This window comes from Streptopelia decaocto (genome assembly GCF_964273445.1).
Source record: "Streptopelia decaocto genome assembly, chromosome: 3".
Lineage (NCBI taxonomy): Eukaryota > Metazoa > Chordata > Aves > Columbiformes > Columbidae > Streptopelia > Streptopelia decaocto.
In genome coordinates, this window is record NC_138656.1 from 92,835,734 (window position 1) to 92,862,002 (window position 26,269).

A 26,269-nucleotide genomic window follows, 5' to 3' on the forward strand; every position below is an offset into this window, starting at 1 on the left:
ATTTAAAGGCTCTTCATTTAAACCCTTCTGTTATTTATCCTATTCTGTAAGAGGCCCTAGTTTTTCTACCCCCCCTTTAGACTCCAGCTGAAATAATGAGTTGTGTTTCTATTGGAGAGTCTTTTGAGTAATTTCAGAACTCATCTCTAACTGTGCGAGTCTTCCCTAGCAATGCTTCTTCAATTAGTAACATGCCATGATCATCTTCCTTTGTCTTTACTTAGATAATAATTTATGCCAACTGACAATCTGAGTAACCATGCTGTCAGAGTTAGGCTTATTCTGTCTCCTTCCTGTTACTTTCTCAGTCCATTCCCAAATATAACATCCCGCCCTGTAGCTCTCCTCTTTGCTTCCTAGCACTTGAAGCCACATCTTCTTTTCAGAGTAAAAAACAATTTTCCCTTTGTGTGGCTCTCATTTGCCTTTACCAAAGACTGGTCTTCTGTCATTAGAATGTATGCAATGTTATGCATACCATGAACTTTAATTATAGTACTGTTACAGAAAAGCAGCATGCTGTTTCCCTTTTTTTTTTTTTTTTTTTTTTTTTTCCCCTTCTGTAGAAGTTTCTTTGGAAAAGCCAAGGTAAAAGCAGCCTCTGTGTTTTGTCAGAACTACAGGAGAATTGTTCTGTACCAAGTTGTCTAAGCAGGTGATTCTTAAATTAGGGATGGGTGAATACCTCAAAGATACATAAGTAAAAGCATGCATATTTATGCAGTATGTTTCTAAGATATGTTTATTTCTAAATGAATGGATTTTAAACTATATTGGAGTTCAAAAGTGAATCATGATATGATTTTAATTTGAAAACTGAGTTCAGACTGCCTTCTGTTTTTAATGGTACTCCTTTAAACTACTGCTGTACTCTTTCTTAGTTTTTCTCCCCCAGAATCAGTAAGCATCTTTTCCCACAGATGGGGATCAGCTTGGCATTTAATGGTCCCAGATGCCAAACTCTGGAACATTGTTTTTCAAGCAGCATCTGGCTTCTTAGCTGGCATTTCTTCAGGGTTTTTTGGCCAGCTCTTCCTCGCTTGCTGCAGAAGTGTTTCCCAAAACATTTGTATGTTGCACTTCTGACTTACCTTTAGGTTTTACTCATTTTTGTTGCTTTTTTTTTTCATCTTAGTATCAAGTTCCATATGTGCCTCTTAGTCAAAACTATCTTTGAAAGATTTATAGGTTCAGTCAGGAGATTTACTAATGAATTAGCTAAAGAAATTTGTGGAAGTGCAAACAAGTGTTTCCTCCAAAGACAGCAAGTGCTTTATAGTTTCATCTCTGGTAACACTGCTAACGACTGGAAATGTGTAGTGTGCTGCTTGTTATACTGCAGTGTGTGAAATAAGCTTTAGGGATTTCATTGCCTTTGGCAAACAACAAAATATCACTATGCCATCTCAGGAACATCTACTAAAAAGTCACTGACATTCTGCACCCCTTAAGGCATATTTTGGCCATTATTCGACAGTTTTCTGAAAGGATATCAGCATTTTTATTAAAAATCCCAATGAAACAAGCAATTTAAAACAATGCACCATAAGTATCTGGAAAGTACTGTCCCTCGGCCCCAAACCTTAACTTTTCCTTTCTGAATAGTAGCATTTGTCCTCCTGGTATATTTAATCATTACGTGACATAATTTAAATGAATGTTTTATAACATCTTTTGGTTAAGGACACCCAAAGAGAAATGAAATGATCATTTGATGAATTCATAGGTTAAATGAAGGGAGTAAAAAACAGTTTCTAAAATGAGGTACTTGAGGCATATCTTTGAAAGTGCATGGAATCTGATAAAAGTTACCCAAATTCATCGTAGCTGTAGGGTAGTTTAAGCACTTTCAGTGTAAATGATATACACATACATGAACACAGCTAGCAGACAGCTAACAGGTGAAGTCATCTGCACAGCAGTTTCTGAGCTCTGGCTTGAGATATGCTAGATTTTCTGGGAACTACTTCTGGGGTCATCAGAAGACTACTATGAACACTTTGAGGAGCTTCAGGATGCCTGCTGCTGCAGGTGGCTGTGACTGATAGCAAGCTGTAGCAGTTTCCCACAAGCTTTGTTTTCAACTTCTCTTGATCAATGGGGACTTTGAGCTTTTTGTTTCCAGCTGACCTGTCATTAGGGACAGTCAAGCATCCTTTCAGCAAATACTGGGAAGAGTGTATACAACCACCAAGCCTAGAGCACAGAATCAACAGAGGTAGTAGTGTAGAAGGGGGATGGAAACTCTGTTGAGGACACTATGTACTTAGGTAGTGAGATGCTACAGGGCAGTATCGCTGGCCATCCACAGGAGCAAATACCCCAGCACATTAGGGACCTCCAACCAGACTGAGTTCCTCAGGGCAGATGTAATTCTGCAGATCTGGGGCTGCAGAGATGTCTGGGGCCTCTTGCTGAGGCTAGGACCAGAGGATACAGTGTCCTTGCCCCATCAGAGGTACTTGTGCACTGAAAGCTGCCAAATAAATGATCTGCAGGAGGCAGATGATTAGAACATCATTATCTCCAAGACCCTATGGATACAGGAACCTGAATTACTAACCGTAGTGAAGGAGGACCAAGCAGAGTCTGTGCTTATGAGATTTGGAAATGGAGACTATAGTGAGGATGAAGGCTGAAAGCTTGTGACATCAACAACAGCTTGAGGGCTCCTGTCCTATCTGCAGCTCTGCAATGACAGAGTAGGTTCAGTGACCGGGTAGCAGAGGAGCTACTGTTCTGGACAATAACAAAAATTCTGCCAGCACAAAGTATTCTTTGGAGGAGGGAGTGCAAATTAAAACTGGAATGGATAGAAATAAGATAGGTAATGAACAGCAGAATACCTGAAAATGTTTTCAAAACAGACTTCACTGCCTCATTATTTCTAACCCAAATCTGTTGTGATACTTCTATTGCAAAAGATTTATAATAAACTCAATTTTACTTGTTATTTTACCCTTCACCTAAGAGTTCTCTAAAAGCATTCAATTTTTTATTCAGAAAACTTTAGTTAAGTTAGAAGTTTAAACAAACAAACAAAAAATGGTGCTGACACTTTTAAAATGGCTCATTAGAAATGAATGGGAAAACCATCTGTCATTGTTAGCTACAAATTAGATGTTTCATGCATGGGCAGTGTCTAGTACACACACAAAGGAACAAAATCTAGAAAGGATTATGGGCATTGCTGCTGACACTATATCCTGTTGAACCATGGACAATTGGTAATAAACAGTATCACATAAAAGTACAGGATGTAGATCAACATTCTCTTTACTGTAAAATCTGTACTGTTTTCCTTTTATTTGAAAGGTCATTAATAAAACCTACATCTTGTACTTGTTAAAACAGAACAGATATCATCATTTTCACAGGTATTGTTCCTTTTACCTACCTTCTTAAAGTAATTCTGAACTGGTTAAGAGTGAAAAGTTTTGTAAATTAATTGTGTCAGATTTAATGCCAAGGTGTTAGCTGTGGTTATTTTGTACTGATATAACTTTCCAGCCAAAACAAAAGCAAGATTTCATCTTCAGTTATGAGGCATTTTCTCTTGAAGTAGAGAAAGATTTTTAGAGAACAGCAGTCTCAATTTCCTTATTACCAGTAACATATAAGACTATTTTGCAGCGAGCATTTTCTCTGTTTTGGGAGACAAGAGGACAAAACTGAACCCTGACTATATATTGAGTTGTAGCATAGGTGAATAGATTTTAGTGATGTCAAGCAGTTCAGTAGTGAAATACTACCTAACCCAGAGAGCATTGATTTCCATCAGTTGTGCTCAGGTACCTCAGATGAGTAGATTGTTTTACCATCATTAGGTCACTGGGATGATGAAGATAACAGACATGAAAAAGAATTCTGCAAGACTATTAACAGAATAGAGTAAAAACTAGCATATGTGAAACTGGCAGTATATAGCCTATAGTTAATGGAAATAAAAAGAAAGAGAGTTCTGTTTTAGTTTGGTTTTCCATTTAAGATGCAATAAAAGAAATTAATGTAAGACTTTTCTTTTAAAAAATCTGTTCTTAAAAATGAAGATTGTGCTAGAAACTACAAAATTGATTTTAGAGAAGAGCATAATTGTGTGTTTAGAAAATACGTGTTTGAGAAAGTGTGAATTATTCAGCTAAAGCAGTTGCATCTTTGAGATGGTTGCTTATATATGATAGTACAACATGAAATATATGTACAGGTGCACAAGTTATGTGAAATGGTTCTTGTATAAAAAAACTATATACAATATATATAATTAGAAAATCAATATCATCTTCCCCACCACTAGTTTCTTTGGGTAAATTTTAGTTAATAGTCTTTTTGGTTTTGTCTCGGATTTAAACTGTTATGTTCTGTTAGATCAATAGAAGTAATATAGGAAAGTTTATTTATACTGATATTACAGACAATATGCTATTAGAGGTCCTCTATAAAACAGTGCTTGCTCCTCAGCAATAGCAAGAAGACTAATGCAGGATCTGTAATTATCATATTTGCTTCCACCAAATGCTGGTTTGGATGAAAGAAAAAAAATCTATCGTCATAATTACAATAGGAAGTCCTTATCTTTGAAGGTTACAAGTAGAGAAAAGGGAGCACACATACAAAAGTCACATCTCTCTAAGAGTATCCATAAGTATTGTCATGTATGTCTCTTAGGCTCGTTCATTCCCTGTCTGGAAGGGGCAGTGATAAAATTTTCATAGGTTTGTTCTATTGAAAAATCTCAGTGAGACAGTCACAGCAAAAAGTTGGATTGTTTATATTACAATAGATATCAAAGATAGAAAACTGACCTTTGGGGAGCAATTGAATTTTTTTTTTTTTTTTAATTTTATAGCTTAATATCAGAACAATAATCTTTTTAAGGATAAAGCTATTTTTGAAATGCTGGTTGCCAGAACATGACAAGTTGAATTTTGTTTTTTCACAGATGCTATAGTAGGGAAATATCCATCTCATCTTGTGACCACAGTATTTGAGGAGCATATATAAAAATATATTTATGATTTTTAACACTGAGAAATACTGCCTGAGTTGAGCTTAAATATTCTTTCTTTTCCTCTTTTCCTGTTGTTTATACACTTGGAAGTTCTGGTAATCCTTTATAAAATATTTCATTGGTTTATCTAAATAATAATTATTTGGCAAACTTAAGCAAGGCCTGTGTTAGATGATCTTTTGGTAAATTTAGTTGTGGCAAGATGAAATGCTATCGCCTCAGTTATTTGTTGGAGGTTACAATACTCATACATGCTCATAAATGATTAGGTGAATGGTAAGAGAATATAATTTGGCATATTAAATGATTAAAGAAGGTCAATTTGTGCAAGACATCTTTCTCGTTCTCTTTCTCGTTCTCTTTCTCGTTCTCTTTCTCGTTCTCTTTCTCGTTCTCTTTCTCGTTCTCGTTCTCGTTCTCGTTCTCGTTCTCGTTCTCGTTCTCGTTCTCGTTCTCGTTCTCTTTCTCGTTCTCTTTCTCCTCTCCTCTGCCCCTCTTCTTTTTCCTCTTCTCTTCATAACAAATGTGAGAACAGAGGCATCCTTTCTTCTTAGTCTTTTAAAAAATATTTCATAGGCTTCCAGTATTGATGATGACAAACTCTGTAGCCTTTCCAAATGTTTTATTTCATATAGGCTTCTTTGAAAATCTAAATTAATGATGTTTAAGTTAGCATTATGAGGGTTGTTTGCATGATAAGTGATTCACCAGATAAATTTTGATGTATAATGGACTACTGCTGAGTGTTGAAAATGCTTCAATAGTGTTCTTAAATGTATAAACATTGGTGCTATATGTTTAAGTGATGTCCTGATGTATTCTGCTATACTACATACTGCAGCCATCCTTGATTATCAGTTGTTTATAGGCACCTAACTGGTACTAGTCATGAAGTATTCAATGTGTTCTATACTTGGAATGAAAAAAAAAAAGGAACTTTAATCCATTTGTTCAAAGATGTAGGGTTTTTATGCCATTGCTTCCATTCCTGGATTTGATAGTGCTTTGATGTCAGACTGAGCCAAAGACCTATAGTTTATTCTGTGATATACCTCCTTGGAATTTCAGTGGACCCAAGGTAAATATCAAGTGACAATTCTGGAAGTAGCTTAAAAATAGGCATAGAACATTGAAAAAAAAAAAAGATACAGACATTGTGCTTAAATGACAAAAGTGTTTGCAGAATTCAAAAACAGGAACGTGAGATAAAGGTTTCTTTGTGTCATCTGTTCAAATCATTCAAATTGTTGTGCAGAGGTCATTTGCATAGAGTTCTGAATTGGTGTGCATTCAGTTATTTTTCATATCAAATTTTCTAAATGTCTCAGTAATCTATCTTCATGGTTAGATTTGTATTGCTCACGCTTCGTAAAATTTCAGACTTGCAGCGTATCATCTACCATTTAATGTTGCTGTGCTAATTATTGCTAATAAAAATTATCAGTTGTAATTACCTCTGCTTGGTCTTCTTTTATTGCCTGCGGTGGAAGGAACAGACCAGGAAAGATCTCCTTTACTCCCCTAGAGCAAAAGTACCTTCTGTTGTTAGCACTCTATCTGAAGAGTTCATTTTTCTTTTCTGTAATCAGTGCCATCTCTGCATACTAGGTGAAGAGCTTTGAAGCTAATTGACAGAACTACTGTTGCATTGCTAAACTTTCCAAATTTAATAAATGTTTGTTCTGCAGGGACTGTTACTGGCTTACAGGTGATAGCTCTTATTTTTTCAGTGCAGCATTCTTTTTCCTTTCAGATTTCTCAAGTCAAAAAGTACTTGTCTCAAAATCAATGTACTAAAACACAGTAAGAGTTACCTGTAACTCTCAGAAAATATCAGAGCAATACAAACTGAAAAAAGTCATTGAGCTAATTTCCATATCAACTAGGACTTTTACACTGAAATCTAGTAGACAGTAAGAGATTTCCAAGAGGAATTAGTGCTGAAAGTACCAATTTCAATATGTGCAGCAATAAGCCCAGTACTGTCAAATTTGTCATCAAAGACTGGCATTAAATTAAGATGGATGAGCACAAGCAAACAGGCAGAAAGGGAGATGGAAGTCTTTTGTTCAGGAATCCTTCAGAGATGGAGAGTCTTCCAGATTTATTCAACATCTGAGATCTAACAGATTAACTTTACATAACATCAGCTTATTGGACGCTGCATCACAACTGTCTCCCTCTTATTTTTTAAAGAATGAAATAATATTTCTTTTTTATCTCCCAAGGTGAATCAGTACCATCCAAGATACTGAAACCTTGGAGAAGTGTTGCCTATTAAAAAGGATGCAAATTACAGATTGCTGGATGGAGTCTTGAGTTACCTAGCTGTTGTTTTACTGATTGTTGTTGTTCCAGTGTGGGATGAAGGACACATAGGCAAAAAATGCAGCTCTTGATGTTACTGACAACAGATGGTACAATAAAAAAAGAACATATGTCCTTTTACATTTGCATTTTGTCAGGAACAGAAATAAGTCTAAAGCAGGTTTACTTAATAGATGTTACTCAAAACAACAGTTTCATCTGCCAGAATGCATAGACACCCTATATGGGGGTCTGTAGTAATCCATGGAATTGACATTGCTACTCAGAAGATTTTACACACTGAAACAAATTTAGACAGATCTTTCTCTTTTCTGTGCATTGTGTGCTGAATTGCTAAGCTGCAGTCCAAAAGTTTTACGTGACTATGACACCCTTCTGATATATCTTAGGGAATTTAAGAGAAGGAAGTTCCTATTTTTTTTTTTTTTTAAGGGATGAAGTAGTATTTTAAAATATTTTCATAGTTCGTTTTAAAATTCTTGAACATGTTAAGTAGATTTTCCTAGAACTCTAATTAATAACCAAAACTGTGTAGCAAAAGTAAAAATAACCCTCCCAAAACAGAGAAACTTTTTTTCTTTAAATTTATTTTTTAATGAATTCCTGCTGCACCTAAGACAGGAATTTAAGGAGGTAAGGCTGATGGGAAGGTACTTTACCAATTGTTTTCTCCATGGTCGTGGACTATGAACAAGACTGTTAATACCAAACCATACTCTGTTTTCTGGTTCCAAGTCACATGACCTGAATGACAGTAATAATGCTCAGTTTTACTTGTTTTGCTGTCTTCCTTAATTAAAAGTATTCAAAGTATTTAGTGTTTGTTCTTTTTAAGCACATTCATTCTAATGAGTGACAGTTTTACTCTTGTTTTAAAATTATTTTAATTTTTCCTGCCCAAAACAGGAAACAATGCAATTTCATCTGTCTTTGTAGACTGAAGGATTTGCTGCAAAATCCTTCTTGAGATAAATATGCAAATAGTTAGATAGACCTGAAAAGAAACTTGGTGTACCTCATCTCTGTGGTCTAGTAGTCTGAAAGTTGCATCCAGTCTGATGTAAAATGTATCTTTATCTTGTTTTAGGAATATGGAAAAAAGAAAAAATGCTGTGTTAAAGAATTTAGAGTTGAAAGTTGAAATCCCCTTTGTTGGACATAAAATTCTGTTTCCTAAATAGGAAAAGTGTGCATTGCAGCTCAACTAGAGCTTAAAGTAAAAGCTGAAATATAGTTTGCTTTCACATTGAGCTGAATGTTACCATGTGGTTGTGTGAGCTCATTGCTTCAAATATAGGCTTCATGAAGATCTGGAAAACAAGCAAATAGAACTTCGTCTATTTGTTTCTGTAAAATATTATTTTCTTTGTGTCACGTTCCTGAATACACAGATTATTAGGAATACATTTTCGTTATTTTTACTAAAGGAAGAATGTGAGCAGAGGATTATGGGAACAAAAGTAAACAGAATAGAGAAAATATATCCTAAAAAATGAGAAAAAGGACAATGATATAAAGACTGAAGCAATTAAACTGGAAAGAAAATAACAGTACCTAAGCCCTCTGAAGTTTTTCTTTATGTATCAGACAGGCAAAATGCACACTTACGCATTATTATAGTAGCAGAAACATAATCTTTTTATCTCTCTTTCCAGCAGTGTACCTCCCAAATCCTTTTTCTCTGGTTTGGGGTCAATATCCACTTCTATTTCTAGCTTTAAGAACAAGCCAAATCATATTGTATTTGCAGATTTCATTTATTTTTTGTTTGTTTGTATTGTGTTTCATGTTTTCTGTGTAAAAGGGTTTATCCTTCTGATTTCTAATTCAGAAATTTAAAAGCAGAAAAAAGATGTACCAATCTGTCTTCAGAATGAGAAAATACAATTTTTTTTTTTTAACATGTGTATCAGGAATATATTCTAAAAGCCTAGGTCTCACTTTTGAAAACTGTAAAAGCTAAGGAGAAGTCAAGCAGTTGCCGTGGAGCTTTCTATTTATAGTATCCTACTTTGAGTAGGACATGATGAAAATTCACAGTTATAGTTCTGATACACTTCAGCCTTATACCTGCTTTTAAAAGACAATTATAATTTTATTTTTTCAGTACTCAGGAATACATAAAGCTAGAGGGAATAGTATTTAGTATTGTGGTTTTAATTATTAAAATGACATAAGCTCTAACAGATCCACTTACCAAAAAAACTCTAAAAGCCATTTCTTCTTCAGTTCTATGATAAATTTATTGTGGTCACTGGTCACTGTTGAACTACCTTTTTAGTAAAGGAATACAGCTGCCTCTGAAATATCAGGGATTCATAGCATATTAGATTGAAGAAGACAGCATAGCATAAAAGAAAAAAAAATTAGACTTTTAGATAATATTTTCAAATTTGAGGAAACCAGTTTGATCGAGATAGTTCTTTGTATATCTGACAGAGAACCTTAAATTCATAAACCTACCTACAATGTTTCTTTTATAGCCAATGATGATAAGTAGAAGGAGAGATTCTTTACAAAACCCACTCAACTCATCTGAGATTTTAACTTCTAAGTAACTTACGTCTCTCCAACAGCATGTTCAAAGTGACTTAACTCATAATGTATAAACTTCCAGTGGTTAGAATTGCATAGTTGAAAGACAAGTCTTCTCCCAACTCATATGCTCTGTAATGTTTCTGAATGCCAGATCCCACAGCTGTCTAGGAGAACAAAGGCTACTCCAGGGTGAGTTTTAGTTCAAATGGTCAGTAGATTTTTTTTTTTTTTTTTTTTTTTTTTTTTTTTAAATTAAATCTCCCACATGTCCAAGGTACTATGCTTTGATTGTCTTGAAATGTCTAATGATCCTATACGTGCAAACCAGAATCTTTTTGGATGAAATTAGAGTATATGCTCACATTGTATCCTGTGCATTAGAAATACTACTGGATTTTCAGTCCATGACACAAGACTAGAACTTATCTGAAGTAAACCAGGCAAAACATATATAGTGGTTATTTTGGGTCTGCACCATCTATTTTGCTTCACACATCATCTGTATTTGTGCCATACTATGTGGACATAGTCCTTGGCTCTTTTCTTTCCTCTGTGTCATCCCAGCATGGAAAGAAATGTCCAGGATGGGCAGTGCAAAGAAGACAGACTCTGCTGCATAGGCTCAACCAGTGAGACACAAATACCTATCTTATTACTTTTTAAAATAGGGCTACAATTATGTTTGGCAAGAGGAGGTGCTGTTTCATTACGACTCCACTAAGAAATGCATTCAGACTCTACATACCGTATTACTTAGAATGACATATTGGAAATAATACTATAAAGAAGAAGATAGTATACAATCTTACACCCCTACAGGGAACCTCAAGTTGTGTAGCTTCAAATAGACCTCCCATCAGGGCCAGAATGCCATGCAGAGCCTGTCTATGGAAAGGTTACCCCATTCTGGTAATCTTACAGGATTTTACAACTCAATTCATCCTTTCTACTGTTAAATAGAAAGGATGTTCACATGAGAACTTCTTGCTACAGTCTTAGATAAAGGCAAGGACACACAGCCGGTGCAGTCACATATGCTGAGACTCTTCTGTTAAAATTAGCCAGCAAAGTTTATCCAGGGGTCAAAGGATGCATGCAGCACAACACAGACCACAGGGCCAAGTTCTACATGTGTTCTACAAAACCAGGACAACATGCTACGTAGCCCAGCACAGTACATGCCTGCTCAGGTTAACTGTTCCATGGATCACTAATGCCTTCATACAGAATGGTATTCCAGCCTGGATCACTACAGTTGCCTTTGCAGTGGTATGCTACATGTTTTTTGCAGAAGTTCTTGATACTTTCTTTTATTTGTAGAACACGAATTGCTGAAATGTGAGACTTGGTTTAGTATTCTACTGCTTAAACAACTTCCAATACTCAACTATATTCACATTTCTACTGAGCTAATGGGCAAACACTAGTAATATATTGTTCCTTTTAGATATTAGCAATGCCTATTGGTATCAAACTCTAGCTTATTATTCAGTGCTTTTGCTTTGCTATTGCTGAATAGATAATCCACAATGCATCAGTTGGTTAAGTTGCATAAACAGTTTGAAAAGTAATATATTCAAAATAAATAATAGAATGTTTTACAGATAGCAGTGTTAACTTAGGAAACTTGTTGACTTGCATAATATTAAACAACCTTTATACACCATATGGACAAAGGAGAAGAATGAAAGTTGTTTCAGCCAGTTTAACCAAGTGTCTTAGGACATACTCTGTCTAGATTTACTGTAGCGTTCTTTTACAGATTCATTTTATTTCTGAGATGTAATGGCAGCAAGGTCCATTGCATTTACAGTTCATGAACTATGGTATAAGTCATCATACTACTACAGGTATTTTGCATTCCATGATGCAAACTTCTCAGACACTTAGAATGATTAGGCATGCAATGAAGAATTCATCTCTGCATATTTGTTATTACCTGGTACCACTCCCTGGGTATTTTATCTATGCTTTTTTAGCCAACACTTCAGATTCAACTTGGAAGACTTCAGGTGGTGCATATAATTCTCATAAGCCAGCATCTACATGTCTGTTAAATTAATAAATTTTTGGTGCATGTGTGACAATAGTAACAGTTTATTTTTCCTTGATTTCAGTTTCCAATCACTATTCTAACAGCTGATAAGGCAAATGGAATTTCTTTTGTAATTTAACTGTGAAATTGATACATGCCTACCAATTTACTCTGTGAAAGACAAATTGTTCTTTACTCACTGATGAATTATTTGGAAACAGGTGAAATTTCTTCTTGTGTGGCCACTTTCTTGCTGTACACATTTACACACTTTGGAAAGATATTTATCACTTGGTCATGGCAGATATGAGTATATTGAGGAATCAAAACCACGGGATAATATTTCTTCCCTTGTTTAATCTTTTTATGCCCTGGACTTCACTAATGAAATGAAACCAAGCTATTGTTTATATCACTGCTAATAAAACTTTCCGTTGTCAAATTGACAGCCCAAGGAGCTGAACTACCTTATTGACTAACCACAGCAGTGGTACATTAATACCACTTCCTTACACTGAAATAAATGAGAAGATGAGAGAATAGTTCAGTCTCTGTGCTCAAACTGATAACTTGGTTTACAAAAAGTGGTGATGACTACTGTAATAGTTGTAATATTAAAGAATTATATTGTAATAATGAAGGATGTCCTAGTATTTTTCAAAGGCAAAGCTGAAAGTTTTATAATTGACTTATTGACTTGCCATTGTTGACTGGGACAGCACCTAAACAAGTCTGGAATTTTATTAACAACAATTAAATACAGGTATTTTTACTTTCTTTCTAACCTAAGAGTTAATAACCTAATAGTTGCTCAGCAAAAATGCAAGCAACAAGCCATGAGATTCCTAAAAAAAATGATGGTCCCTTAAGCTGAGTTACTGCAATACTTTCACAGTGTGCAGCACTCCTTACAACAGTCCAGTGGACCTTGAGGATTAGTTGTACACCTGCACTGAACTCCATGATTCAGTTCAGGAGCTTGAAGTAGAAAGCACTGGTGTGGAAAAGATCTTCCTGTTATTCACATTAACCAGAAGTTTTCTGGCACACCACTGAAAAGTGCAATGAGTAAGCAAGTTTATAACATTAGAATGTTTTATCTGAGTTTACAAGTTGGTAAAAGAACAAAAAGAAATTGAGTAATTACTATCTCGTCTTTATGTAGTCTCACAAAACCAGATATTACCTCTTTTTTTTTTTTTTTTCCTTGAGAATCCTGGAAATCGTCTTGATTTTTCATCTAATGCAGTGAATGAAACTATCCTTTTGAAAAAAAAAAATAAAAAATTATGTTTGGGGTTTTGCCTTTTCATCAGGTAATTTACAAGAATATCAGCTATAGCAGGTTCATTGATAATCCACAGTTAAAACACTCTGTTCTATATTCTGTACCTTTAATACTCCTAACACCTCCTTACCTTGTTTAAGTAACAGTTCTCATTAAGACTAAATGCTGTCTTGACTCTTAAATCTGAGCTTCGAGACAGGCACTTCTATGTATTTTTTCTATTTAATGGGGGCACCAGCAATTTCTTAATAATACAGATAAGAGTACAATACAACTATGCTGTTAATTGTCTGATTTGCATTAAATTGACCTTTGCATCGCATTCGGTTGCTGGCATGAAACCAGGGTAGGACTTGACAGTTGTGTAGTGTAGGAAATTACTGTGCTTTGGTGATCTCCATCTGACATAATGTTCCCTGTGGTTAAAGAGAATAGTTTGATAATTCAAAGGCAGTTGTGAAACCCTGAAGTGAAAAGAAGGAATGGAACATGTTTTATGTTTGGTTCTCTGCACCTCAGTGACACCCATAACAGTAGAGCCAGTTAGGAAATGAACCCTGTTCTCCTAACATGAAGTGAAAGACTCTACATCTAATGAGCTTTCCAAGCTACAAATGAAGCATAGAGAAGGTAATACATACCACTTTGTAGTGCTTCATTGGCAGTAATTTCCTCAGAACTTCATAAATGAAGTCAAGAAAAAAATGAGCAGCTCTAAAAGAATTAAACATCTGAAATATTTGTTCTGACGGATCTTTCTACTTTGTCTAGTGTCAGTGAATTTGAGATATTTAATTTGTAGTAGAGGTTTGTACTTTGACTGAGTGATTACTTAAAAGTAAACAAAGTGCTGAGGAGTGCATGCGCTGTTATTCCTTGTTATTCGGTGGGTATTTCTTCTAGACACCAAACTGATGCTACCATGTATAGCAAAAGCAAAAAGTTTGTTGTTCCTAAACAGAGATTAACAAAACATATTTATTTGTAACCGTATTTCCAAAAATGTGGTTTGGGTGCTGTAACTGATAAATGAGTCTTGAAATATGATTTTTCTCATAGTTGCTTTAAGAATGTCTGTATGCCATTTGACAGTTACAACTATTTTTCTTCCCATGAAAAACATACAGTAACCTGATTTATGAATACTTATTGATAAAACACTCAGGACTTTCAAATTATGAACTTCCTTAGTAATACCTATTTAATTTCATGTGACATGGAAATTATACCCTCTGAACCAATCACACAGAACATAAAAATTTCAAAGAAAACACTGTTTTTTTTTTAAAGGGGCCAAGTTCACCTTTTGTCTAGTAAGCAATACCCATGCTTTATAGAACTAATTTATTCTCCATTGAATGACCTATTTATTATTTAAAACCCATTATTTTTCTCCAATTAGAACTATAAAGCTATATTTGAATGGCTTAATGCCTGAAATCAATATCAATCAAAATAGGCAGGAGCTGGTATAGTTAATATTTTGTATTGTCTGTTGTCCTGCAAAATAGTTACAAATATATGCTGAATTTAATTATATCTTCAGTGAAAGTAAAACCACAAGACTTTGTACCTTTTAAAGCATATAGAACCTTCTTTTATTGCTGCTAATGAGGATATTTTCTCTGCAAACTTTGAAATCATTAGCAAATTTTTATCTTTGAATTTTCAGAACCTTATCGTCAAATTCATGTTGCAATTAAAACAGATGTTATCTAATTAATGAATGTAGATTCTTTACAATTCAGATGTAAAGTAGTTTTGGTCCAAGATTTCTCTTCTGTATTGTCAATAATAGGTCTTCACAAGACCATACTAAAAAGAGAAAGAACATAATGAGAAGAGGATTCTTCTATCATTTAACCTCCTTTAACCTCCTTTAACCTCCTACCTTCTTTCTTGAAAGTGTACTGAATACTGCCTGGTGCATTTCAACCCAAACACTGAAATACCTTCTTAGTAGTTTGATACATATGAAAATACGTCATTATAATTCTGAATCTTAATTAAATTTACATTCCATATTGGATAATTTGTGATGGTGTTTCAGTTTAAAGAAACTTCACAGATGATTCTGTCAGCATTAACTAAATCAAATGGTTCTCCAAGTTGATAAATCCTGTGATTTAAAATAAGTCATTCTGCTTTTGCTCAAATAAATTTTGGGAGAAGAACCTGAATATAACTTTTTTACATAATGTAGTCTGATACAATCAGGAAAAAAAAGGCGATGTACAGAAGAACATGTTCGGATTGATGTAGTTTGTCTGTTTGTTTTTTGGTTGGTTTGGTTTGGTTTGTTTGGTTTTAAATGGAACTGATTGGGCTAAATTGTTGATTTTCATTCCTGTACTGCTTTAAGCTTTTTTTTTTTTTTTTCCTTTCAGATGCACGTGTAAAGTAGGGTGGACAGGGCCAGACTGCAGTGAAGATATAAACGAATGTGATTCTGAACCATGCTTGAATGGAGCCACCTGCTACGAATCTGTTAAGCAGGGACAGTTTGTATGCATTTGTCCTCCATTTTATACTGGTGACTTCTGCCATCAGCGCTTCAGTCCCTGTGAGCTGCCTTATAATCCGTGCATAAACAATTCAACCTGTTTGGCACAAGTTGATGGAAATCCAATGTGCATTTGCAAAACAGGTAAGAACTGGTATGGATAATCTTTTCTGTTTTGCTGCAGAAAAGTTGCAAATACATGTTGAATTTAATGCTGTCTTCAGTGAAAGTAACAATGTATACCTGTCAAAGCACATAACACCTTAACGAATTACAGCAGGTTTATCACTTAGGTTAAAAGACTGGTAAGATAGCTGTCCGTTTGTCTGCTATTAATTTCTTATGTTGTAGTACTTATTAATTCTGTGATTTAGATTCCAGCCCTCAAAATTACTATTTCTGAGTCAATTGATAGGACAATATAGAGATAGGCATGCACATGGCCAGCAGAGCTGACAGACTAAATTGATAAAACAGGGGAAGAAATAGACAAATATATGCAAATTGTTAAAGGTACAAAACTTGGAGCAAGTTGGAAATGGTTCCTCTTCCTGCTGAGCTGTCAAGAAGACCTGGTGCATCAGGGGAGTAATCTTCCTCTGCCTAATGTGTAGAGAGGGTTGTTCTCCGTATACACAAGTAGAACCACAACAGGTGCTGACAGCTTTCCTGGGTCATGGCTTAAAAGACATGTTCTCTCCCTCAGTGTACAAGAACTGCTGAGGTAGAAGAGAGCAACAGTTTACCTGTGCAGAACATCACTGTGCAATTCTGTGTAGCAAATGAAGAATACATTAACTAACTAAACTACAGTGAAAATTTAAGTAGGGGCAATACAATTACTGAATTTGGAATTTAGACAGGATTTTGAAATCATCACTTTTATAGCTACAAATGGCAGGGTAAAGGGGTGTCCCAGGGATCAATGCTGGTCAATACCTTAATTGCAGTGTTACACCACAGAGGTACTACTCATGGTTTACTAAGCTGCAAAGATGGGGAGACAATACATAAAGTCAGCAGAATTTATAGTTTGTTTTTTACAATTAAGGTAAAGGTTACCACAAATTACTGAGTTAAAAAACCCTCACTGGAGGTATGCAAGTTGCTTATTGAAGCAGCTTTTAGGAAAGCTACCTTTAAAAAACGGCTTTTAACGTAATCTATTGATTTTGAAACCTTTTTCAGAAACTATCTGTAAAGAGACATGTAGTTTGAGTTATTTTCTTAGCATCCCTTAGAAAAGTCTTCTTTTCAAAATGTTTTTGTGCACAGATTTTCAAGAATCCAAAAAAATTGCAGCCAAGATTCTCAAGAACTTTGACAGAATCTTCAAGGATTCTTGAATATTGCAGCTAGGAATCTTCAGGGAACTAGCAGGGGAGTTATGTGAACCAGTAACATACATGGCTAAAAAATCTTGGAAAATGGAATATATCTCAATATTGAAAAGGGGTAAAAGGCATCATTTATGAAATGAGTCAATAATTTATGTTAGGAAAAATGCAAAAATTTATTCATGACTCTTATCAAAAAAAGAAGAGAGAGCAAAATCTAGAAATTTAATTGAGGGCAGTTTATGGAAATCTATCTCCACAGCTGTTGTATTTTCTTTTATTCTTCTGTTTTTGTCTGCCATGTGCCAGCCTTTCTCTCCCAATGAACCTCTCACAATTACAGATCTGATCACAAAGGGCAACCACGCTGACATAGCTAGATTACTCCAAGACACCTGATTTAGCACCAAATGGCATGTTGATTAAACAACTTGCCAGTAGTTAATGGTCCAGTCATTACAAAGTATGAATCTAGTTTAGCAATAGTTACAAAATGTAGCTGCGCTAACGAATTCTAAAGATTATCTTCAGAAAACCATATCTGCTATAGCCTGGGGCACTTCTTTATAAGAAAAGAAACAATACCCACTGACTAAAGCCAGCTCGGATTGGAATGCCATACTAGGACAGAGAAGACGAAAACTGATAGAGTATAAATTGAACTCAATCAAACTTGATGTAAGATGTTATTTTAGGACATAATTATTACAGCAAATTGGTAGGGAGATAATGAAGTAATGATTAGTAGTAGAATAAACTATGCATCTTTGTTCTTGTACATATGTTAGGAAGTTATAGTTGTCTGTTCTTGCTTTAAAGGTTTTTAAAATTTTATAAATAAAATAAATGGAAAAGCTTCCTTTTGAGGTGTCTGCCCTTAGCTGTAGAGGTTTGCTTAATGGAAGGAGACAGATTATAACATTTGTAACACAAAACTGGGCTCTCGTGTCATAGATTCTGGAATAGTGTTAGACCATGAGTTTAAGTTTAGTTGTCCACACAACCAGGTTAAACAGTTTAAAAAATTGTAATCTCTATAATTGTATGCTGGTATATTCATGGTTGCAAAAATCTTGTAGGGTAGGTTGTTACTGCAAAAGTTAGGACTCACTGCAGTCAAGTAAGTTTCCCAAGAAGTTTACAGAAAACACCTCTTCTTATATACATTGTCAGTAATTGATAAGCAAGAGTTTGATCGAGGCAACTGGGAGGAGTTGGCTTTTTGAGCTATTATATATATATACACCCAGCCTTGAATCCTGCAATTAGTTTCTCCTGAAATGCTACATACTAAATGCAAATGAAGCAGAGGAGGGAAGGACAACTTAAGCAATAAAACATTCTACTATTTGCCCTAATTTATCAACATGCTTTTCTGTTCTTAAAGAATTTCATTCTTGGAATTAATCTTAACAATAGAAATGAAAATTTAGTGTAACAGAAGAGAAAGGTAAGGAACATGAGCAAAGCTATAGAATATAAGTAATGTTGAAATATTTGTAGCTGTCCTGGGCAACTGTCCATAGATTCCCTGGAAGGTCTACATGCAAAAGATCCAAAGAGCAATTCAACTGCATACATAAGTGAACTAGAGGGTCAATAAACTAGGGGATGAATATTAGACCATACTATTCTAGATAAAGTCAAGCACAAAAGTGTTAGTTTCATAAAGGCAACCCAAACGGAAGACAGGACAGTTTGGTAAAAATAGTGCAGCTTTCTTAGAACAATGGTGTTCCACGAAAGAACAAATTACTGAAAAACATATATTAAAAAAATAAGGAAAATTATGAAAGGGCATGCAACTACTGAATGCAAGACCAAGTATCTGGCTAAGGCTGTTAAACAGTAACAGGTCTACTTAATCACGAAATGGGAGACAAAAGGTAACAGTTATCATGGAGAAATGTGAAACTCATGGAAATACAAACTCATAAATATTACAGAAAACTGACAGGACAAAAAGTAAGATGCCAACATAAACTGTGGGCCAGAAAACATCTAGTGTTTTCTAATGAAGACTTCTTTTAACAGTGATTTGTTGTTCTGTGAGAATTATTATTAATTATATGCAGGAGCTAAAGCAAATGGTGACTATAATTGAAGGGTTAGTTTCCAATGCATTCTCCAGAGACTTTATTTTCCAGGTTTGTAGAAAATACAGTTTGACACCTTCAACAGATATTCAGAAATTATTTCACTCAGATCTAGCCAGGAAAGTCGTTGAACAGAAATAATCCTGTTAAGAAGAAAACATCAACTGCTTTGATGTGAGCTGATATTTAGATCATGCATTGGGATGCCAGCAGATATTCCTCTCTAAAGTTTTTCCTACAACTCTGACCAAGACACTAAATTATTTCAGTAATTATTTTATCTAGATAAAAATGAGCCATGCTATTCTAACTGTGATTTTTCATGAATTCTCCACTCTCATGAAATACTTTGAAACCCACAAATTAATATGACAAGAGAAGTAATTTCTATCCTTGTTTCAGTATCTAAAGAAGTACTAATAACAATGATTTTCTAGTTGTTTTAATAGATAATCCAGTAAAGACTTCATCATATTTGTAATAATTACACTAAATTTCAGTGGCTGTTTTTATGGTTGTTTTAATTTAATTTTGATATCTAAATGGTGTTCAAAAGCACTTTGGTGAACACCATAAATGCTCTTCAGCCAGCCTGCTATGAGGGGTTGTGTATTATAGCCACTACAATGCAAATAGTTTCTTCATTGTAATGGATTTGTCACTGCATCAGTTGAAACATACGTATTCAGTTTGTGTAAAATTCAACTAAGTAGCTATAGTTTATCCACTGTGTATAATTTTATTATGACTGTGTGTTTAGTAAAAAGAGCACTTATTAATGTGAAAGTTTTAAGACTTAATATGCTATCTAAGAGCAAAAGTAGTATTCTTACATCACTGAAAAATCTCTTATTTTTCTTTACTACATATTATGGGATGTTTATACAGGTGAATGTAATGTATCATGCAAGTAATGTGCTGTGCAGATAAGATCTTGATCACACTTTTTCTTCATTTAAATATTAAAACTGTGTTTGTTTGTTTGTTTTTCTCATCTACTGACTGCTTTGAATAAATGTGGTCTCTCTAACTTCCATTATGCTCTGTAATACATTAATTATTGAATTAGCTTTTAGTTTCTGATATTGTCCCACACTGTTCAATAAAGCCTGTTCAGTCTTTTAAAATGTTTTACATTTCCCCAGTATGTTTAGTCAGGTGCTCCACCCATATCTGTTCTCTCTGTTTCATTAAAGTATGTTAACACTTCTTATACTCACTGGAAATCAATTTGTTGAAGCTAAGGAACAAAAATAATTGGAGAGAGTTCTTTCAGTGTTGCATCCACTTGCTGTCCCTGGTCTTAGAGTCAGGGAGCAATGAGGGCTGTCTGCTCCAGAAGCGAAGGTAAGCCAGGAGTCTTATTAAAGCTGAGGCCTCACTGTCAAGAGTCCTATCTGACACTATCTGAATGAGGCGATCAGGGCAGGGCCAATGACAGTGTCCAGGATCAGCATAGTATGCCAGATTGACAGTCAAATCTACAGGGAATGAGTCAGGTTCAATGTCAGGGAATTAGTATGAAGGCCCAAGCTGGCATCCAGATAAACAGGTGCATGGTTAGGCATGCAGGTCAGTCAGATACCAAGGGTTAAGAGCCTCAGCTAAGATGCTCCCAAGAGAAGGGGTAGTCACCACTGATGCTTCTCTCAGCTCTTCTTGAACAGCTTCAAGGGCAGCTGATGTTTCTCACGCCTGCCACTCGCATTGTTGAAGTTGTTCCTGAGCTCAGATGGCCAAACCTGCAAGAGGAACTGTGACTCTTACATTCACGTTTTGCAGTTGAGTTCACTCACTGACAGTTAATACAATCTGTATTTCAGGATTTGAAGGTACTTACTGTGAAGTAAACAGTGATGAGTGCATTTCCCATCCATGCCAGAATGAAGGACTCTGTGTGGATGGGGTTAACCATTACAGGTGAGGAAAATTATTTGAATGACAGATATTTAGTATGATACATGGATATTTTTCATGTAACAATTCTTTCGGCACTTTGCCTATCTTACACTTGATGTAATGTTGTAATGTTTGACACATTACACGGTTACATTACACTTAAAATCTTTCTATTAGCAAAAAGGCATGCATGTATGTACACCATGTGGGCTCAAGAGTCTATTGTGGGGGTAACTTAAATCTTAATAATCCAATCAAAACATAAAAAACAGTTATTAGTCAAGTTACAATAATAATAATAGTCTAAGTTGAAATTATTATAATATTAAACAGCTTCATGAACCATGTAGTTATAATTGTTATATAAGAAATCTTGCAATTATCAATCTCTCATCTCTGTTGTTATGACTACCCTCACAATGTCTGTCTGGGTCCTTGATCAGTGATTTCAGTCTTCCTCAAGAAACTCTGGCAGTGTTACTGCGAGTCACCAGCATCTGGAAGACTATGCTAGGAGAAGTGGGATGTTTACAGTGGGGGTTTTCTCGTCTTCAGTCTCAGACCTGCTTGGAACTATTTTTGTATGTTTCTTTGTCATTATTTACTTCCTTTGCACTGTTTACCATCTTCACCAGCCCACATGGACACAAAAGGCTATTTGTGACACGATGATTACCCTAGTATGTTGCACACTCTCTCCATAAGTGCCATTCCCAGAGGTAAACCTAAAGCATGAGAAGCAGCAGACAGTTGCCTCCAGGGCAGGCTTGTGGTCTTCAACTAAGAATGGCAAAAATCTTGTTTTCTGGGCTGTAGTCACTGTACTTATGAAGCTTGTTAAAGTACAGCACTTTGTAATGATCAGAAAAAAAGAAAAAAAAAATGGAATCACCTTATTCCTACCCTTCAAAATCTACCACATTTTTTTTCAGAATCTTTTTATATTAAACTGAAAAGTAATATGTTTACCCTCTTTTTGCTAGGTGCTCCTGCCAACATGGCTTTACTGGAACACTATGTGAAGTGGAGATTAATGAATGCTTATCAAGACCCTGCAAAAACAATGGAACTTGCCTGGATCTTGTAAACAGGTTAGTTACTACTAAATGCAAAGCAATTCCCTGATTTCCTTGTGTATAACGTCTACTTGCTGCCTTGAGATTTGGATTGGACCTTCAGCATATGACAAGGATTCTGTATTAAAATGAGGCAGGCAAATGTTACTGACTCAGCTATTTGTTTCTTATGTGACCTGAGAGGAAAACAGAAGAGAAACTGTCTTCAGCACATCTTGTTGTTTTCCTCCTTATTGCTTTGTTTCCTTCAGAAACACAGAAATGAGGAAAGTTTAATTATTTTAATATGGATGTCAATTAGGGACACCAGCTTGACATCAGGACATAAATATAGATTCAGAATACTAAAATAGATGATGTTTACTTCTGTTGACTTACCTGATTTCCCCTTTTCTGAAGATTCATCTGTATTTGTGCACCTGGATACTATGGATCTCTGTGTGAGCTGGATGTAAATGAGTGTGAAACTTTGCCTTGCTTGCATGGAGGAAGCTGCATCAACAGGCATGGAGGCTATCAGTGTTTCTGTCCCCCCGGATTCACAGGTATGATCCTCCCTACCACAGTGGAGAAGGCTATTTCACAGGTTTTACAATTTTTTAAATGTTATAGTAATGGCCTCAACTAAATAAAGGAGGACTATACAGGATCATCTGTGTATTGGAGGATAAATCAATATAAATTCAAATAGGACTTTGATCTAACTCTTGCTAAGTAGCTCAAGATGTTATTTGCATTAAGACTTGATCTATGATTTCTTTAGTCACCTATACATGCTGCTGAAAAACATTAAAAGAGAGACTCTATAGTGCAAAGAAAATATATGTTTTCTGAATTCAGCCAAGAAATAAAAATTATTACCATAGATGCAGAGTAAATTTTACAAACATAATAAAATGCTACTTGCAATTTGAATTTACATAGAACCATAGTAAGACTTTGACTTTGCTGACCTGTTGGACTGACACTGTTGCCTTTAGTGTTAATCTTTACATTTATAAAGAACTAATGACAAAATATTTAATGGGTAGAGATGTATAGAGATGTAGCAAAATTTCTCTAAAATTATGTTGATATTGATTTAAATGCTCTGCATGCTACAGAACAAGTGGTTTGTACTTAATATTTTGATATAGCCATCCTAAGCAACCTGACAAGACATGGGGTCATTTGAGACTGTTCGTGGAAATGTTTATAGTTCACTGCCTCAGGTTGTATCATTTCTGCATTCTTTCACATAAGATGTTTTTTCCTACCCATTCCAGCCTGTGACAAACACCACAAAAGGTCAGAAAAAACACAATTCGCATCCACCGAAATAAGAGGAATATAATTGCTCCACAGAATAAAGAACAAGTTATAGTTTTGGGAATATCTATATAGCTGCATATCCTTCTTCCATTCACCATAAACTTCAGTCCACATAACACTTGTGCAGTGTTCTTCAAATTTATCCTTTATGTTTCAGAAAAAATTGGAGAAACCTATGTAATTCTCTTGCCTAAAACTTTAAAAGCCTTTTCCCCTCCCCCTCAATATTTTCTTCAGAAGGGCTGTATTCTAACTACTACTTCTCAGGTATCACAGAAACTTTGATTCATTAGGCAGTGGTGCTTCAGATTTATAATTTTAACTAACAGATGTTAAAAACAGTTGCCTTCACCTATATGTTTCTGTAAGAATTCCCAGTTATATTCATAGAAGACAAGACACCTGTACCTGAAGGGCTTGTGAGACTAATTTGAAAAGGACGAAGTAATCTGCAGGTGTGCTTTCCTTTTATGCTGCATTATTGACTAAACAATTTGACTTGAGTTCTTTTCCCTAACACATTTAACCAACAAGGACAGGATGTTGGGTTTTATCAGAGTTTGTGAGGGGTTTTTTTGAATCAGCTGAAGTAGTTTTTCATTGTTACAAATTGTTATTTACTGATGCAAATTATTTTAGTATATTTGCAAGAATATTTTTTTACTATTTAGTGTTTGTTATTTACCAACAAGAGTGGTGTGTTATCCAGGTATCTATCAAACCCTGAAAAATTATTAAAAAATGAGTGATAGATAGGCCATCTCTTAAATACAACAAGTGATTTTTTTCCCCTTAAATTGACACCATTTGGACATCCACTATGCAATGTACCAGTTATATTGAATCTGAAGAAATGATTGTGGAAGCTAATGTATCTGTTAGTTTTTTAAGTTTTCCTTAAATTTATCTTATTTTGGATTCATTTTACATCATTCATAATTTTGTTTAATTTTGAATAACTGTTTAACAAATATATAGTAAAAATAATTTATTAACTATTAAAATAAAACTTTTTCTCAACTGCTAAGATAAAATCAACTGTTTAACAGCTCAGGTAGACTCTTAAAAAAAGTAATCACAGTTCATATGACAAAAGCACAGATGTATCTTTTCTGTCAGGATGTAAATGGCAGCAACAATGGTCTTACTCCCTAGATATCACTAATAAACCCTGATTAAAGTCTTCACCCCAGATACTTTGGAAAACTAAACTAAGTGATCTGGGCATTCAATAAACTATTTTTTTTCCCTGTCCCAAAATGAGAAGCAAAATTACTTAATGAAACAGTGCTATATTAGGAAGAGCAAAACAGAGATAAAAGCATAATACCAAATAATCAACTAATCCTTTTCAGAAGTACACAATTATTTGAGTTCCTTTCCTCTGTTTTCTGGTTTGTGTTTGGTTTTTTTGTTTGTTTTGTTGGTTGCTTTGGTTTTGGTTTGGCAAAGTATGTTCTAGAGATGACTGCATCCCTTCTTCTGCAGTAGCCTTCTGCATATGTGTAGATGGTGCATTGACATGAACTTTGCATCCCCAGCTTAGCCTCCCTTGTTTTATTTTAATCACTTTGGCTGGCCAGTGTCACTCCATGAAACAATACTGCTCAGTTCCACTAGATACTCTTGATAATACGAGATCTAATTATTCCAGCTCTATCCACTACTGTTGTTCTTTCACGTGTATCTGCTCTTTAGCAACTGTATATATACTGTATACATCACCTTTGTTGCCCAAAAAAGATCTTTGTAAACAGACACATGTTGTTGCTTCAGATCTATGACTTCATCATTCTAGAGCCACAAACTGTCTCCTTATATTAGTTTGACTACTCACTTCCAAGCTCATAGAAACATCATCAGCTTTTCCCCGTTTTACCTTCCATCACAAAAAAAATAGCATTAAACATTCATGTTGAAAGAAACAGGCCTGGAAATCTATATTTGGTGTTTAATGATTAGGCATCACAAAGAAACTTAACAGTAGCATAGAATAAAGTCTCTAGATAACCAGTTAGCTACAAAATTCTGTGCAATCTTTAATTACCCAGACTGGTCATTCTCATTCCACACCTCCCATCTTTGTATGTGAAAAGTCTGGCCTGGTTTATAGAAGTAACTCTGAAAAAAAGCAGTAGCTTAAAGTCATGAGTAGCTCTTTACTCAAGATCACAGTTCTTACTGCTTATTGTTTGTGCATTGGTCGTATCTCAGTGTTAGATATAGAAAAAAAAGATACCTCCTGAGTCACCAAACCTAAAACCTGTTTTGTCTAAACTGTCAGCCATTTGTTGTCTGACCTGATTAATGTTAATGGTTGTAATGTGAACTGTTGAATTTGTACTGCAATTGTTGTAAAGAAATAAGCAACTCTATAGATATGCTTTGTAATGTAATGCAGGATAGATTTTTTGAGTAAGCTGGGGATGCTTACATAGTCAACTTTTAGCACAAATATACGCTTTTATATATGTCTCACTCAGGGACTATTTTTCTCTGTAAGTTCCAGAATCCTTTGATTTCATAAATGTTACTATAAATACAGGAAATTTGCTCATAATCTAAGAAAATCAAAAGAGAATCAAAGGCTATGTCAGGCCTGGTAGGTTACTAAACATTTATTAGAGAATCTGAAGATACAGTGCAAACAAGTGGAACTCTTATGACTGTGGAATTATAAATTAAATGGCACATAAACAGCAATTTCAAATTAAAAGCAAAATAAGGAAATACAATCAAGGAGTATAGCTATATCTTCATTATCACAAATCGATGTGATGTTGCATTCTGAATGTACACTGGTACACAGCTATGTGAAGAATAAAACAAGAAGAAAATACATATATGTGT

General features: G+C 35.0%; 1 protein-coding gene across 1 annotated transcript in view; it reads left to right on the top strand.

Annotated features, from left to right (window-relative positions):
- EYS (eyes shut homolog) overlaps nt 1-26,269 on the top strand; it is a gene marked incomplete at its 5' end in the record, with an annotated part of 687,713 nt that overhangs the window by 205,591 nt on the left and 455,853 nt on the right. Inside the window, 4 exons of the mRNA XM_082048968.1 lie at nt 15,585-15,844; nt 20,957-21,053; nt 22,016-22,123; nt 22,508-22,653. Coding sequence (XP_081905094.1) covers nt 15,585-15,844; nt 20,957-21,053; nt 22,016-22,123; nt 22,508-22,653 — 611 coding nt within the window. The remainder of the gene's footprint in view (nt 1-15,584; nt 15,845-20,956; nt 21,054-22,015; nt 22,124-22,507; nt 22,654-26,269) is intronic.